This window comes from Arachis hypogaea, chromosome 20 (assembly GCF_003086295.3).
Source record: "Arachis hypogaea cultivar Tifrunner chromosome 20, arahy.Tifrunner.gnm2.J5K5, whole genome shotgun sequence".
In the NCBI taxonomy this organism is placed as follows: Eukaryota; Viridiplantae; Streptophyta; class Magnoliopsida; order Fabales; family Fabaceae; genus Arachis; species Arachis hypogaea.
In genome coordinates this window covers 36541787-36558631 of record NC_092055.1, presented here as the reverse complement: position 1 = coordinate 36558631, position 16845 = coordinate 36541787, and the positions used below count along the sequence as shown (strand labels likewise).

Here is a 16845-nt window from a genome sequence, read left to right as displayed (position 1 = left end):
GACCATCATAGAATATACCTAAGATACTCCATTCTGAAAGCATGTCAGAAGGACACCTTCTGATCAATTACTTGTATCTTTTCCAAGCTTCATAGAGGGATTCACCTTCCTTCTGTCTGAAAGTTTGGACTTTCACTCTAAGCTTACTCATCTTCTGAGGTGGAAAGAATTTGGCCAAGAAAGTATTGACTAACTTTTTCCAAGAGTTTAGGCTTTCTCTAGGTTGTGAGTCTAACCATATCCTAACTTTGTCTCTTACAGCAAAGGGGAAAAGCATAAGTCTGTAGACCTTGGGATCAACCCTATTGGTCTTAAAAGTGTCACATATTTGTAAGAATTCAGCTAATAACTGATGAGGATCTTTCAGTGGAAGTCCATAAAACTTGCAATTCTGCTGCATTAGAGAAACTAATTGAGGCTTAAGCTCAAAGTTGTTTGCTCCAATGGCAGGAATTGAGATGCTTCTTCCATAGAAGTTGGAAGTTGGTGCAGTAAAGTCACCAAGCATCTTCCTTGCATCTCTACCATTGTTCTCAGGTTCGGCTGCCATGTCTGCTTCTTTTTCGAAATTTTCTGTAAGGTCCTCTCCAGAGTGTTGTGCTTTAGCTTCTCTTAGCTTCCTCTTCAGAGTTCTTTCAAGTTCAGGATTAGCTTCAACAAGAATGTCCTTATCCTTGTTCCTGCTTATATGAAAAAGAAGAGAACAAAGAGAGTAGTAGAATTCTCTATGTCACAATATAGAGATTCCTTTATGTGTCAGAGGAAAAGAAGAATAGAAGAATGAGGTAGAGAGAATAAGAAGAATTTGAACACAGAGAGAGGGAGAGGGTTCGAATTATTAGATGAGTAAAAGAGAAATATTAGTAAATAAATAAAATAAATAGAAAGAGATGAGAGAGAGAGTATTCGAATTTTAAGAAGAGGGAAAAGAAAAATATTTTTATTTTCATTTAATTAATTAAGTTAGTTTCAAAAATTTGAAAAAGAAATACAAGAAAATTAAAAACTAAAACAATTAGTTAATTAAAAAGATTTTTGAAAAAGTGGTTAGTGATTTTCGAAAATTAGAAGTGGAAAAGTAGTTAGGTGGTTTTGAAAAAGATAAGAAATAGTAAACTTTTTAAAATTAAAACAAACAAGTCAAGTAGTTAGTTGAAAAAGATTTGAAAATAAATTTTGAAAAGATAAGAAGTTAAAAAAAGATTTTGAAATTAAAATTTTAAAAAGATATGATTGAAATTTATTTTGAAAAATAATTGAAAAATAAATTAAAAAGATTTTATTTTTAAAATTAAAGTTGATGACTTGACTAACAAGAAACTAAAAGATATGATTCTAGAATTTAAAGATTGAACCTTTCTTAACAAGAAAGTAACAAATTTGAAATTTTTGAATCAAAACATTAATTGTTAGCAAGGATTTTCGAAAATATGAAATAAAATTAAGAAAAAGATTTTAAAAAATTAGTTTTAAATTTTTCGAAAACATTAAAAAAGAAAAATGAAAAAGATTTTGAAAAATTTTAAGAATGAAATTCGAGAATCATAAAAAAAATGAAAAAGAATTGATTTTGAAAAAGATTTGAAAACATAAAGTTTTTAAATTGAAATTTTGACTTGACTAACAAGAAACAACTAAATTTTAAAAATTTTTGACCAAGTCAACTCAAAATTTCAAAAATTATGAGAAGAATAAGGAAAAGATATTTTTTTTACTTTTGAATTTTTAATGAGGAGAGAGAAAAACAACAAAATAAAACAAAACATAAAAATTTAAGATCAAAACAAATAATGCATGCAAGAATACTTTGAATGTCAAGATGAACACCAAGAACACTTTGAAGATCATGATGAACATCAAGAACATATTTTTGAAAATTTTTAAGAAAAGAAAGACATGCAACACACCAAACTTAAGAACTTTTGTACTAGGGACACTAACAATTTGAAAATGCATATGAAAAATAAGAAAAGACAAAAAATAAGAAAATGTAAAGATCAAACAAAGAAAATCATCAAGAACAACTTGAAGATTATGAAGAACATAATGCATGAATTTTCGAAAATTTTAAAAAATTAAAAAAATGTAATTGACACCAAACTTAAATTTTGACACAAGACTCAAACAAGAAACACAATTTTTTTTGGGTTTCATGATTTTATTAAATTTTTTTTGTATTTTTTTCGAAATTATTTTGGAAAAAAATAAAGAAATTCAAAATTTTTAATAAGAATTCAAGGATTCATGCAATGTTAGTTTAAAGCTTCAGTCCAAAAGAATTAGACATGGCCAAATGGCCAGCCAAGCTTTAGCACAGAATTATAAATGAGAATCCAAAGGCTCCTCCAATAGCTACAATGATAAGTTGAAGCTTCGATCCAAAAGATTAGACATGGCTTAATAGCCAGCCAAGCTTCAACATATCATCATGGAGCTCTAAGGTGGTATTCATTCTTAAAAATTCTGAAGAACATTTTTTTCAAAAACTTTTTCTTTTTTTGAAATATTTTTAAAAACTTTTTGAAAAGAAAATAAAGGTTGAAACAAGAAAGAAGGTTACCTAATCTAAGCAACAAAATGAACCGTCAGTTGTCCAACAATCCCTGGCAACGACGCAAAAAACTTGGTGCATGGAATTGTGATCACACTTTTCACAACTCCGGTACAACTAACCAGCAAGTGCACTGGGTCGTCCAAGTAATAAAACCTTACGCGAGTAAGGGTCGATCCCACGGAGATTGCCGGCTTGAAGCAAGCTATGGTCATCCTGTAAATCTTAGTCAGGTGGATTCAATTGGTTATGAGTTTTGATAATTGAAAGATAAATAAAACGTAAATTAAAATAAAGATACTAATGTAATTCATTGGTAGGAATTTCAGATAAGCGTTTGGAGATGCTTTGTTGCTTCTGAACCTCTGCTTTCCTGTTATCTTCATCCAATCATGCGTGCTCCCTTCCATGGTAAGCTGTATGTTGGTGGATCACCGTTGTCAATGGCTACCATCCGTCCTCTTAGTGAAAATGGTCCAGGTACGGTTTCTATACGGCTAATCAACTGTCGGATCTCTCGTCTCGGATGAAAAATACCAGGCACAACTACTACAGGGCTAATCATCTGTCGGTTCTCACTTGTGTCGGAATAGGATCTCTCTATCCTTTTGCACACTGTCACTGCGCCCAACATTCGTGATTTTGAAGCTCGTCACATTCATCCCGTCCCAGATCCTACTCAGAATATCACAGACAAGGTTTAGACTTTTCGGATCACGGGAATGCTGCCAATTGGTTCTAGCCTCTACCACGAAGGTTCTAATCTCACGGATTCGAATACTCTGTTGTAAGGAGAGGCAAGTCAAATCTATGTAAAATATGATTTTTGCATAAAAACTAATAAAAATATAATAAAAAGCAACTAAAACAAACTAAAAACTATGTAAAAACAATGCCAAAAAGGGTATAAATTATCCGCTCATCACCAATCACTCAATCATTATTGCTTGATCCATTAATCCTCATTAGATTGACCCTCATTCACCTGAGGTACTACTTGGTACGACCCGGTGTACTTGCTGATTAGTTTGTAGACTTTAAATTCCATACCAATAATTAATGAGACACCAAACTTCAAATTTAAAATTGAATAAAGATAAGATAAGGATGAAAAAAGATCAAAATTGTGAAGATTAAAGGAAAGGGTTTTTGAATTTTTTTTTGAAAAAATAAAAAAGGAAAAACAAACACTAACAAGACACCAAATTTAAAAATTTTTTGAAATCAAATACACTATTTTCGAAAAAATTGAAAAGGAAAAAACACTAAAAGTCACCGAACTTTAAAATTTTGAAATCAAACAAAGAAAAAACAAGGAAAAATTTTGCAACACCAAGAAAGAAAAAAACAAGAACAATAAAAACTCAAGAAAAGAAACAAAAACCAAACGGACGCCAAACTTAAAAATTGACACAAGACTTAAACAAAAGAAAGAGATGACTAAAGATGAAAATATTTTTGAATTTTTTTTTGAAAAAAAGAAAATTAGAAACACAAAATGAAAAACAGAAAAAAAGTACCTAATCTAAGGAGCAAGACAACCGGCAGTTTGTCAATCACGAACAATCCCCGACAATGGCGCCAAAAACTTGGTGCGTGAAATTAGAACTCGCACAACTGAACCAGCAAGTGCACCGGGTCGTCCAAGTAATACCTCAGGTGAGTGAGAGTCGATCCCACGAAAATTGTTGGATTGAGCAAGCTGTGATTATCTTGCAGATCTTAGTCAGGCGAATCAAAGAGATAGTTGTTGTTGTAAAAGCATAAAATAGAATAATAAAGAAATTAATATAGAATTAGTGTAGAAACAGTGATAGAAAATCAATTAAGGCCTTGGAGATGCTTATTCTTCCGGAATAATACTTCTTACTGACTACCTTAACAATGAGTGATTCATTCAATGGAAAGACTGTAAGTGATTAAAGCCAGGGCTAGTGGTCATTAATCTCCTCTGATCCAGATCACATGCCGGTGCTAATGGTCATCCAATCTGAGCGAGGGTGAAGCTCACGCAATTCAATCTCCAGTGATCCTACTCAAAACGCCACAGACAAGGTCAGATATTCTGGATCGTAGAATGATGCTCTATATTCTAGCCTTAATGCCACAAAGACCTCAATTACCCATGACTAACGAGATTTCATATCACGTATCCCAATTAGCCCAGGTACTCTCATGGAACCTGTGATGTACTCTCAAGCTGCAGCTCAATACTATCCGGCTAAGGCTTCGCAAGAGTCATGTAGAATAAGGGGTCATACTCTCATTCCACCCTAGATTCATAAAGATGAAGAACGAAAATATATCATAGAATGGAATCAAACATATATTAAAGTAGAAGATATAATAATATTAATCCATAGGAATGAGTAAAGCTCCTATCCTTAACTTAGGAGGTCTAGCTACTCATACTGTATAGAAATAATGTGTGATAAGTTCTGAGAGGTAGAAGATCCTAAACATCAGTGATATTCTCCTATATATACTAATCTAGTAATTAAAAATTACAAAAATAAGATAAACTAAGCAAAAGGTGTGAAAATCCACTTCTGGGCCCACTTGGTGAGTGTTTGGGTTGAGTTTGCTGTTAAGCTTGGAAGAGTGGGCGTTGAACGCCCACTAGGGGGTGTCCACACTGTCTTGTGCTCCTTTAGTGGCATTGAATGCCAGTTTTTGGCGTTCAACGCTGGCCTTGGTCCTTCTGAGGAGTTGAATTCCAGAAAGGGGGTAAGTTGGGTGTTCAACGCCCATCTTGGGCAGTCCTTTCCTAAGAAAAGCATAGACTATTATATATTTTTCGAAAGCTCTAGAAGTTAGCTTTCCAACGCCGTTGAGAGCTTGTTAGTTAGACATCGGTAGCTCAAGAAATGCTCATCGGAATGCATAGAGGTCAGGATTTGATAGCATCTGCTATCCTTTCTTTGCCTCTGAATCAGACTTTGCCAAAACTTGCCAATTTCACCCAAAAATCACCTGAAATCATAATAAAAACATAAAAACTCAAAGTAGTATCCAAAATATGAATTTTGCACTAAAACATAATAAAACTTGCTAAAATATTCTCAAAAACACTAAGGAAATGGCACTAAAAAGGGTATAAAATATCCACTCATCAATAGCATGTACTGAAATACTGCGCCCACAAAAGTCAGGAGTAGGGGCAGTATAGGAGCTCAGAGTCCTCCTAGCTTGCTCATTCGGATTTCCTCCATTAGGGTCCATGCTAAGCTCTTCAGCTTCCTTCTCAAAAGTATCTCTGAGATGCTCTCCGGCTTTATAAGTTCTAGCTTGTTGCAAATGCCACCTCAATGTCCTCTCAGGTTTAGGATCAAATTCAAGAAGGGGTTCCTTGTCCCTCTTCCTATTCATAAACAAATAGAAAACAAAGAAAAGTGAGAGTCCCTATGTCAGAGAATAGAGAACTCTCAGTGAGATATCCTATGTAAAAAGAAATAAAGTAAAATAAAATAAAACAAGCAATTAACTAAAAATTTTGAAAACAACTAAAAAAATAAGGCAGGATTTTCGAAAATAAAAAAAACACTAAGGGGACACCAAACTTAAAATTGATAATTACGGAAAAATAATTAGGACCTAATTCAAAAATTAAAAGAAAAGTAAACGAATAAAACAAAAAATTAATACCTAATGTTAGCAACCAGACAACTGGTAGTTGTCAATTACCGTCAGTCTCTGGCAATGGCGCCAAAAACTTGGTGCGCGAATTGTGAACTTGCACAACTTAACCGGCAAGTGTACCGGGACATCCAAGTAATACCTCAGGTAAGTGAGAGTCGATCCCACAAGGATTGAGGAACTGAGCAACAACGGTCAACTGATTGGCTTAGTTAGGCAAACAAAGAGGTTGTTTTGGTGGTTGAAATCGCAGGAAACATTAAATTAAAGAGTAAAGAAAGCAAATAAGATGTCTGGTGTGAAAACAGTGAGAGAAAAGGTTTCAGAGATGTTCACTTTTTCGGATTAAAACGTCTTACCAACTATTTTAACAATGCATGATTCATTTCATGGTAAACTGTAAATGACTAAACTCTAATGTCTTAGTGATTTAGCCTCTTCTAACCTTCACTTACCGCCACCGTCATGGTCACTTAATTTGGATTAGAGGGTTAAGTTCGAAACTAGTTTATGGCCACCAAAACCCTAATTACCTAAAGCTATTAGGATTATATGTCACGTATCTCAATTAGTTCATATAATTAACAATTTAGGAGAAAGTTACTTTCAAGCTGTGTTCTGGTGAGATACCTCTTCCAAGGGTCATAAGAACGCATCTAGAATAAGGGTCATACTTTTGTTTCACCCAGATTAATAAAATTAAGTGCGAAATTAATCTTTGAAACTGAATCAATACATCAATTAAAATAGAAAAGAAATAATTTCAATCCATAGAAATAAACAGAGCTCCTAACCTTAACCAAAAAGGTTTAATGGCTCATGACTTATAGAAAAAAAACTAGGGTTCTGAAAAGTGAAATGTGCGGAAGAGAGAAGATCCCCTGAAAGGTGAATCGTTTTTCTTTTATATCTAACCTAATTTGATTTGAAAATAAAAATGAAATAAAATATTAAATCATGAAACTAAAAGATATTGTTTTTAAATAAAAATTACAAAAAGATAAGATAACTAATAAAGGCTAAATTCAACTAGAGATGCTCCAAGAGTGGGCCTTCAAAAACTGGCGTTGAGCGCCCTAGAGAAGACTGTGACGAGCATGTTGCTGGCTTGGCGTTTAGCGCCCAAAGGGGATGCTGCCAAATCTTTTCCTTTTTAGCTCCAAACTCTCAAACTGCTCCGAATTTCACCTGAAATCATAAAAATACTAAAACAACTCAAAGTACCATTCAAAGAGGATTTTTGCACAAAAAAAAATAATGAAACTTAATAAATTCTAACTGAAAACAACTAGAAAATAAAGGTAAAATGGTACAAGATGCTCACGGATCATCATTTCGATTAGCAACTCTGCAAAGACACCTGTACAACCAAGACAAAGTGGCCGAACCCTAACTATACTTGCATCCGTCAAGGTCCGCAACACAGGAAAGCCACCGTAAATGAACTCTAGCACCAAACTTGTCCCCAAAAAGCATCATGGACAACAACATCATAATGTAACCACGCACATAAACATGTACCGTGGCCTTTGATGCATTAGCTGGCATGACTCTAAACTTGTTCTGAAACCAGAAAAATGACACGATGAACTCATCAATACAATCGTCGGGTGGAAGTCCACCAAACAACTATTCAAACCACACCCACGCAGGCTTTTCTCCCTCCATCAACTGCTCAAAGTCACTGAGACATCCACTAACTACACATCCAATAATAGGGAGGCCAAACTGATATGCCACATCCTGTAAAGTTATCGTGCACTTCCCAAAAGGCATATGAAATGTGTGGGTCTCAGGAGTCTATCACTCCAGAAATGCACTAATTAGTGACTCATCAAGCTTAAACCAATAATTATTCAGCCTTACGACATGTAGTAATCCGGCATTATCTAGGTACGGCATTATGCGGTCATGCATTATCATCTTCTGTTACCTACAAATGCTCCTAACAAATCGAATTGGCTGATAAAACAATAATATACAATCGCAACTTAACAACATATAATTACAACAAAAAAATATTAAAAGTGAAATCCTTCATAATTTAATACACAGGGACAATTTATATATTAATAGGAATAAGAGATTCGCATTTTCAAAATTAGTTTAGGTGAATCAGGTAATTTTTAAGTCTCTTTATTTTATTTAAGTAAAAAAAATCAATGAATTATACGTTACAAATTATGAATTATAAATTTTACAATGCATTTAATGTTAATGTAGAATTTTTTTTAAGTTTATTATTTTGAGTTATATTTCATAAAATAAACATTTTATATAGGCTCGTGGGATTGTTGAGTTTTAAACAGGCCGAATTCAAGCATAAAAAATCCTATAAAACGTAATAGGCCCAAGTTTAAACTACCTATTTACAATATGGGTCAGACTCATTAAAGCTAAAACTGAAATCAGCTCAGCCCGTTTAATATTCATATAAATTAAATAATCTAACCATTCATGTAATGCATTAATTTCTTACCATTTTTCTTGACAATATTGTCAAAACATTTATACTGTGAGCGAGTGAGAGCCAAATATAATAAACCTCAATTGCTAAATAAATTGGTCTACTTTTTTTTTTCTTTCTCATCTTTATAGATATATAGTCTGCATTCATTCGTTGATTCTTCTTACACTACGGTGGTAATTCAAAATATTTCGTAACACAAAATACTTATTTGTTAATTTATTAATTAGTTTAAAATGACCTATAATAATAGAAATAATCTAATTAGTTTTTTTTATTCATAAAGTTAAAGTATTCAACGAGTAATATTGTTTATATAAAATTTTTATTATTTTTTAATTATTAAAACTTTAAAAAAATTTAATTATTAAAAAAATTATATAAAATTATTAATTAAAAAATTATTTAAAGTTGTTCCAAAATGCACAAGGTCCATTTAGCATGGACCACCCGTGACATAGATTTTAATTCCATTTTATATTAAGCGCCTGTCAAATGGCATTTCTGGTGTGGCTCCCAAAAATTAGACCAACTCAAACTTGAGGCTTGAAAAAAAAAAGAGCAACTTTGGGCAACTTATTATTATAACTAGTGTATGTTTTCGTACTTTGTACACGATAATACATAAAATTATATAAAAATTTTTATTAAAAAATAAATAAAAATATATATAATAATTATTATTATAAATATTTTATAAAATTATAATTAAAATTAAACTATAAGAATTTTTAATATTAAATATAAATAGTATTTGTCTTAACCAATTGAGTTTGTTGAGTGGTCATCTCACTTGTTCGCTTAAGCAAGTATTAAGAGTTCAAATCTCATCCGACGTGCGTAGTAATTCAATGGCTAGCGGTTGATCATTAATAAATGGAGTATCAACATATGGTTAGACTTTATAGGAGTACCGAAATCCGCAAGTACCCGACCCATCCCTGCCCGGTCAGGACGGGTAATAAACCAACCCAAGGTGGCGGTGAGTTTCGTTCGGGATAAGTGTTTGAGCGAGGCATAACGGGATCGGATTTAGGGTATACTCGCCCCAGAGTCTATACATAGAAACACTTCTTAGAGATTAGAATTTGGCTCACATCAGATTTTTAGTGATTTATAGTCTCAGTCCATTCTCCAGAGCCATACCAGAGAGACCATGTCATCTTCACCCATAGTCTTCTTCTTCTCGACTTCTCCGTAGAAAGCCTCACAACTCTCATTGCTATCAAAGCTCATGTCCTCTCGTCACTGAGCCCATCGTTGTCGCTACTAAGCCCGTCACCGTCTACTTTCATAGCTCTCGTCATCGCCGGAGCTAAGACCATCACCGTCGTTCTTGATTCCTAGGTAAATTCTTTAAACCCCTCGCTGCCTTCCACCTGTTGAACCCCTTTTTATTAGATAGACTCCTAATCCGTGGGCATCTTTTCTATATTTTCTTAGTAATTTAGGTAAAAATTTATTTAGTTTTTTTTAGACTTTTGTGTTTTAAGCTAGTTTGGATGCTACTTTGAGTTGCATTGTGGTTTTATTAATTTCAGAAAAAAAATGGACGATTTTGACAGAGTACATGCAGAAAAAAAAGAAAGAAATTTGATGTTGTCAAGCTGGCGTTAAACACCGCTAGTTGACGTTTAGCCCTAGGCACCTCGTGCTTCGTGCAAGCTCTCTGTGAAGTTGGCGCCAAACACCGTGATCGGCATTTAGTGCCAGGTGTCTCGTAAAGTGTGCCTAAAACCATACTCTAGTAGTGCTAAATGCCACTACCTGGCATTTAAAGTCAGGCATCCAGAAACCAAGGAAAAGCTCTCTATCCCGGCGGCGCTAAACGCCGAGATTGACGCTCGTTAGTAGCGCATTTTGGTGCTCCACGGAAGGCTTAGTTTTAGGTTTTAATTAACTTTTAAATAAAGAAAACAAAATCTTTTAGGATTTATTTTATTTTATTTTCAAATCAATTAGGATTAGATATAAAAGGAGAAAAGATTCAGCCTTTCACGCTGACTTCTCTTCTTCCTCCTTATTTCGTATTTTCAGACTTTTTTTACAACCCTAGGTTTTTCTCTGAGCCATAAGCAACTAAAACCCCTCTATTAAGGTTATGAGCTCTCTTATTTTAATGGATTAATACTATTGTCACTCTTCTCTTAATCAATGCATTGTTTTATTCTCAAAGATTGATTTCGATCTTCATCCTAGGGATTAGAGTATATTGGAAGATAACTCTTTTTCTACTTGAATTCTTGTTGAATCTTGAAAAAGTTAAATCACTTGAATAATAGCTTGAAATCAACTCCTCATAATTCTCTAATTACCTGGATTTAACGTGATGCGTGACATAGAATCATTTTATCTTTGGACACTTAGGGTTTGTGTGGCTCATAAACTAAGTTTGAACTTAAACTTCTAATTTAAATTAAGTGACCAAGTTATTAGCAGTTGGTTTGGTTGGAAGAGATTAAATTACTAAGGAATTTGGGTTTAATCAATTAAAGTTTGCCATGAATTGAACTTTTACATGATTAAAGTGAGTGATAAGAACCATTAATCTGGAAACTTAACATCTCCGAAGCCTTTACTGTTTTTCTCATATAATTCCCAAAACCCATGCACTGTTTGCTTACTTGAATTCTTTGAATTATTGTTTGATGCAATTTAGAACTCAAAACACTCTTATCTGCTTGTCTGACTAGCTTAATCACTCAACTGTTGTTGCTTGATCTAATAATCCTTGTAGGATCGACACTCACTCACCTGAGTTATTATTTGGTACGACTCGGTGCACTTGTCTGTTAGTTTGTGGTATTCAAAATCCGCAACTAAGTTTTTGGCGCCGTTATCGGGGATTAACTGTGATTGACAACTACCCGTTGTTTGATTACCTAGATTAAATATTTTCTTGCTTTAATTTGCTTAATTTTTTCTTTTTAATTTTTGAATTCCATGCCTGAATTTTTCCTTATTTTAGTTATTTTTTTACTTCTTTAATTTCAAAAATTCTCTTTAATTTTCCTTTTTATTTTTCAAAAATTTCCCTTCTTTTTATTCAGTTTATTTTATTTTATTTCTTTTACTTAGTTTACCTCACTGGAAATTTTCTTCACTCTAACGTAGAGATTTCCACTTCTTCTTATTTTTTGTTTGTTTGTGAGTAGGAAATTAGGAATAGGGAAATGGAACCCCTTCTTGAGTTTGATCCTGAGATTGAAAAGACTATTAGAAGACGCCAACAGTAGGCTAGAGGTTATAAAGCCACTGAAGGTCTCAAGGATAATTCTGAGAAAGAAGCTGAAGAGAGCGTCATGGATCCTAACAACAACAACAACAACGTTGTTATTCCTAATGTTTCTAATACTCCGGAGCAACCTAGGAGGACTCTTGGCTCCTACACTACTCCAAATCATACTTTCATGGCAGTAGCATTGTTGTACCCCCTGTGAATGCCAGTAATTTTGAGTTGAAGCCTCAGCTCATTACTTTGGTGCAACAAGCTGTTAGTTTCATGGACTCCCGCGAAAAGATCCAAACTTATTCATCTCTAATTTTCTACAAATATGTGATACGGTGAAGGCCAATGGAGTCCATCCTGATGTCTATTGTTATTGCTCTTTCTGTTTACTATACGTGATAGAGTCAAGCAGTGGCTTGATACTTAACCCAAGGAGAGCTTAGATACATGGGATAATATGGTCAGCAGGTTCTTGACCAAATTATTTCCACTTCAGAGGCTGATCAAGCTAAGGACCGATTTAGACATTTAGGCAACAAAAGGTAAGTCTCACTATGAGGCTTGCGAGAGGTACAAGGTGATGCTCAGAAAGTGCCCTCCCGACATGTTTTCAGACTGGATATAGTTACAAATTTTCTATGATGGGATTACTCAGACTGCTAGGACCTCTTTGGATAATGTTATAGGAATATCCTTTTATATGAAGAAAACCACTGAAATGGCTCTAGAATTGGCTGAGATGGTTGCTAACAACCAATAACTATATTCTTCTGAGAGGGCCGCCATGAGGAAGGGAGTTATGGAGTTAGATGCCTTGAACACTCTTCTTGCACAGAATAACACTATGTCTCAACAGATAAATGCCATTACTCAACACTTGGGTGGACTACAAGTTTTTGCTATTAATACCCAAGATGCTCCCTATGACATGAATGGTGGCTTCTCTCAAAGTGAAAGTTATGATTATGGTTAGTTTTCCTCTGAACAGGTTAATTACATGGGAAATTCTTCATGACCCCCTCTAATGACCCTTTTTATAAGACTTGTAATCTGGAGTGGAGGAATCATCCAAATTTTGGATGGGAAAATTAACCGCAGAGGCAACCATATTTCAACAACAACAACTCTGCTCCGGACAATTTTAATCAGAATAATTTCAACAATAACAACCAGAAGTTTCAGCCTTCTCAACTACACCATGCGCTCTCCCCTTCACAGAAATCTTCTGACTTGAAAGCTATAGTTGCAGAACTCTCCAATAGTACCCGTAGCTTCATACAGGAAACTAGAACTGCAATTAGAAACTTGGAGGTTCAAAACGGTCAGTTGAGTAAACAAGTAGCTGAAAGACCTCCTGACACCTTCTTCAGTGATACAGTGCCTAACCCAAGGAAAGAGTGCAAGGTCATACATTTGAGAAGTGGTAAGGTAGTAGGTTTAGATGCACATATTAGTGAGGAGCTGGTTGAAAAAGAAGCTCTAGAGAAGACTCAGGACATGGTGGAGCATGCCCCTGAGAGACATATGAATAACCCATTTTCGGTTGATCTTGAGCAGCATAAAGTGAAATCTCCAGTGCCTGAATACAAGCCTAAAATACCATATCCTCAGAGGCTTCAAAAGGCTTTCAAAGACAAGAAAATTATAAGTTTTTTAGAAGTCTTTAGAAAGCTACAAATTAACATTCCTTTTGTAGAGGCCTTGGAGCAAATGTCTCTTTATGCCAAGTTTATGAAGGAATTGTTGACCAACAAGAGGAATTAGAAGGAAAGTGAAACCATGGTGCTTACAAAGGAATGTAGTGCTATTATTCAAAAGGATCTCCCTAAGAAGATACAAGATCCAACAAGCTTTTTTATTCCTTATACCATTGGTGATATTACTATTCAGAGGGCATTATGTGATCTTAGAGCTATCATCAATCTCATGCCACTTTTTTTTATGAGAAAGCTCAAAATTGATGAGGTAAAACTCACTTGTATTTCTCTTCAATTTGCTTATCGTTTAATCAAATTTTCTGTTGGAATTGTTGAGAATTTACTTGTGAAAGTAGAGCCTTTTATCTTTCCTACTGATTTTGTTATACTGGATATGAAAGAAGACAAGAATGCTCCTATTATTTTAAGGAGACCCTTTTTAGCTACAGGACGAGCCCTTATTGATGTACAAAATGATGAACTTACTTTGAGAGTCAATGAAGAAGAGGTTGTCCATAATGTGCTTGAGGCTTTGCAACATCCTTATTATTCAGAGGGATATATGAGAGTTGATCTTATTAATCCATTGATTCAAGAAGTCTTTGAAGTGAAAGAGCTTGATGGTGTTCTGGAACCCCCTTTGGAGAATGGTTTGCTAGATATTGATGATTTACCACCACCAAAGGGGGAGACAAACACGCCTAGTAAGGAAGAAGGACCACCGAAGCCTGAGTTAAAGCCCTTGCCTCCCTCTTTGAAGTATGCATTTCTAGGCGAGCATGATTCTTATCCAGTGATTATTAGCTCCTCTCTGAGTCATGATAAAGAGGATGCTTTGATATAGGTGCTTAGAAGCTACAAAACGGCTCTTGGATGGACCATTAGTGAGTTGAAAGAGATTCGTCCGGCTATGTGTATGCACAAAATGCTACTTAAGGAAGATGCTAAACCAGTAGTGCAACTACAAAGGCAGCTTAATCCAACTATGAAAGAGGTGGTCTAAAAAGAGGTTATGAAGCTTTGGGAAGCCAGGGTAATTTACCCAATTTCTGATAGTCCATGTGTGAGTCCTGTGCAAGTGGTTCCCAAGAAAGGAGGCGTGACAGTGGTCAAGAATGAGAAGAATGAGCTTATTCCTACAAGAACTGTCACGGGGGGCGTATGTGCATTGATGATAGGAGGCTGAACACAACAATTAGGAAGGACCATTTTCCCTTTCCTTTCATTGATCAGATGCTTGAGAGGCTAGATGGACATGCATTTTATTATTTTCTGGATGGTTATTCTGGATATAATCAGATTACAGTGGATCCTCAAGACCAAGAGAAGACGGTATTCACATGCCCCTTTGGTGTATTTGCTTATTGAAGATGCCTTTTGGATTTTGTAATGCCAAAGCAACTTTTCAGAGGTGCATGCTTTCTATATTCTCTGACATATTTAAAAAGTTTATTGAGGTATTTATGGATGATTTTTCTGTATTTGGTAATTCTTTTTATTCTTTCCTGAGACATCTTTCTTTAGTCTTGAAGCGATGTCAAGAAACAAACCTTGTTTCAGATTTCAAGTAAAAGAATAGAGGTAGACAAAGCTAAGGTGGAGCTAATTGAAAAATTACCACCACCTACTAATGTAAAAGCAATCTGGAGTTTTTTAGGACATGCAGGATTCTATAGAAGATTTATAAAAGATTTTTCTAAAATTTCTAAGCCATTGAGCAACCTCTTGGTTACAGAATTTTTTTTTTTGTTTTGATGATGACTGTTTGCATGCTTTTGAGACTCTAAAAGCTAAGCTTGTCTCTGCTCCCATCATAGCTCTTCCTAACTGGAATTTATCATTTGAATCAATGTGTGATGCTAGTGACCATGCTATAGGAGCCGTCTTGGGGGCAAAGACAAAACAAGCTTGTGCATGTCATTTACTATGCTAACCGTGTATTAAATGACATGCAAAAGAATTACACAACTACAGAAAAAGAACTATTAGCTATGGTTTTTGCTTTTGATAAGTTTAGGTCCTATTTGATTTTCTAAGGTTATTGGTTTTACTGACCATACTGTTCTTAAGTAACTTTTAACCAAGCAGGATGCTAAACCAAGGTTGATCAGGTGGGTGCTTCTCCTTCAGGAGTTTGATATTGAGATTAGAGATAGAGAAGGGTTAGAAAATCAAGTGGCTGACCATCATTCCAGGATTGAGCCTGAAGAAGGAATGCAACAACCTACCCCTGTGACTGAGACTTTTTCGGATGAGCAACTCTTCGTTATTCAGAGATCCCCGTAGTTTGTGAATATTGCAAACTACAAGGCTATGAGGTTCTTCCCAAAGAGTACACTAAACAGCAAGTGAAAAAGATACTTAATGATGCCAAGTACTTCTTATGGGAAGAACCTTACCTTTTCAAGAGATGCTCAGATGGTATTATCCAGCATTGTGTCTCAGATGAAGAAACATAGTAGATTCTCTGGAATTGTCATGGTTCTGAGTACGGAGGCCACTTTGGTGGTAAGAGGACAGTAACTAAGATTCTCCAGAGTGGTTTTTATTGGCTAACTCTCTTTAGAGACGCTCGAGATTTTGTGAGGAACTGTAACAATTGTCAGAGAGTTGGGAATCTTCCCAACAATCATGAGATGTCACAACAGGAAATACTGGAGATTGAATTATTTGATGTGTGGGGTATTGACTTTATGGAATCTTTCCCGCTCTCATACTCAAACAACTACATTCTAATGCCGGTTGATTATATGTCCAAGTGGGTGGAAGCAGTGAATTTACCCACTAATGATGCCAAGGTGGTGCTAAGCTTGTTTTAGAAATATATTTTCTGCCAGTTTGGTGTCCTAAGGACACTAATTAGTGATGGCAGAAGCCACTTCTGCAACAAACAGCTGGACTCTCTTCTTCAAAGATATGGAGTCCATCATAAAGTGGCAACCCCCTATCATTCTCAGACAAGTGGATAGGTTGAGGTCTCTAATAGAGAACTGAAGAGAATTATGGAGAAAACCGTTAGTACTTCAATGAAGGATTGGGCTAGGAAGCTTGATGATGCTCTCTGGGCATACCGGACGGCATTCAGAACTCTTATTGGCATGTCTTCATATCAGTTACTTTATGGCAAGGCCTGTCACTTGTCAGAGAGTTGGAGCACAAAGCATATTGGGCAACAAAATTCCTGAACTTTGATGATAAAGCTGCAGGAGAAAAGAGGCTCCTTCAACTAAATAAGCTTGATGAATTCAGAAATTCAGTATATGAG

At 35.1% G+C, this 16845-nt stretch overlaps 1 protein-coding gene and 1 non-coding gene across 2 annotated transcripts; both read left to right on the top strand.

The window, feature by feature from the left end:
- The first annotated feature begins 37 nt into the window (after positions 1-37).
- Positions 38-145, top strand: LOC112788192 (small nucleolar RNA R71). Its single transcript, XR_003195567.1, has one exon. It is a non-coding gene; the product is annotated as a small nucleolar RNA R71 (small nucleolar RNA).
- A 13517-nt stretch (positions 146-13662) lies between these two features.
- On the top strand, positions 13663-14424 carry LOC112785770 (uncharacterized). The gene has a single exon (XM_025829202.1). It carries the CDS (start codon positions 13663-13665, stop codon positions 14422-14424), a length of 762 nt encoding a protein of 253 aa, XP_025684987.1.
- Positions 14425-16845: the final 2421 nt, after the last annotated feature.

Excerpts from the sequence above, each read along its gene's own strand:
- LOC112785770 (XM_025829202.1), top strand. The coding sequence starts at position 13,663 with ATGGTGCTTACAAAGGAATGTAGTGCTATTATTCAAAAGGATCTCCCT.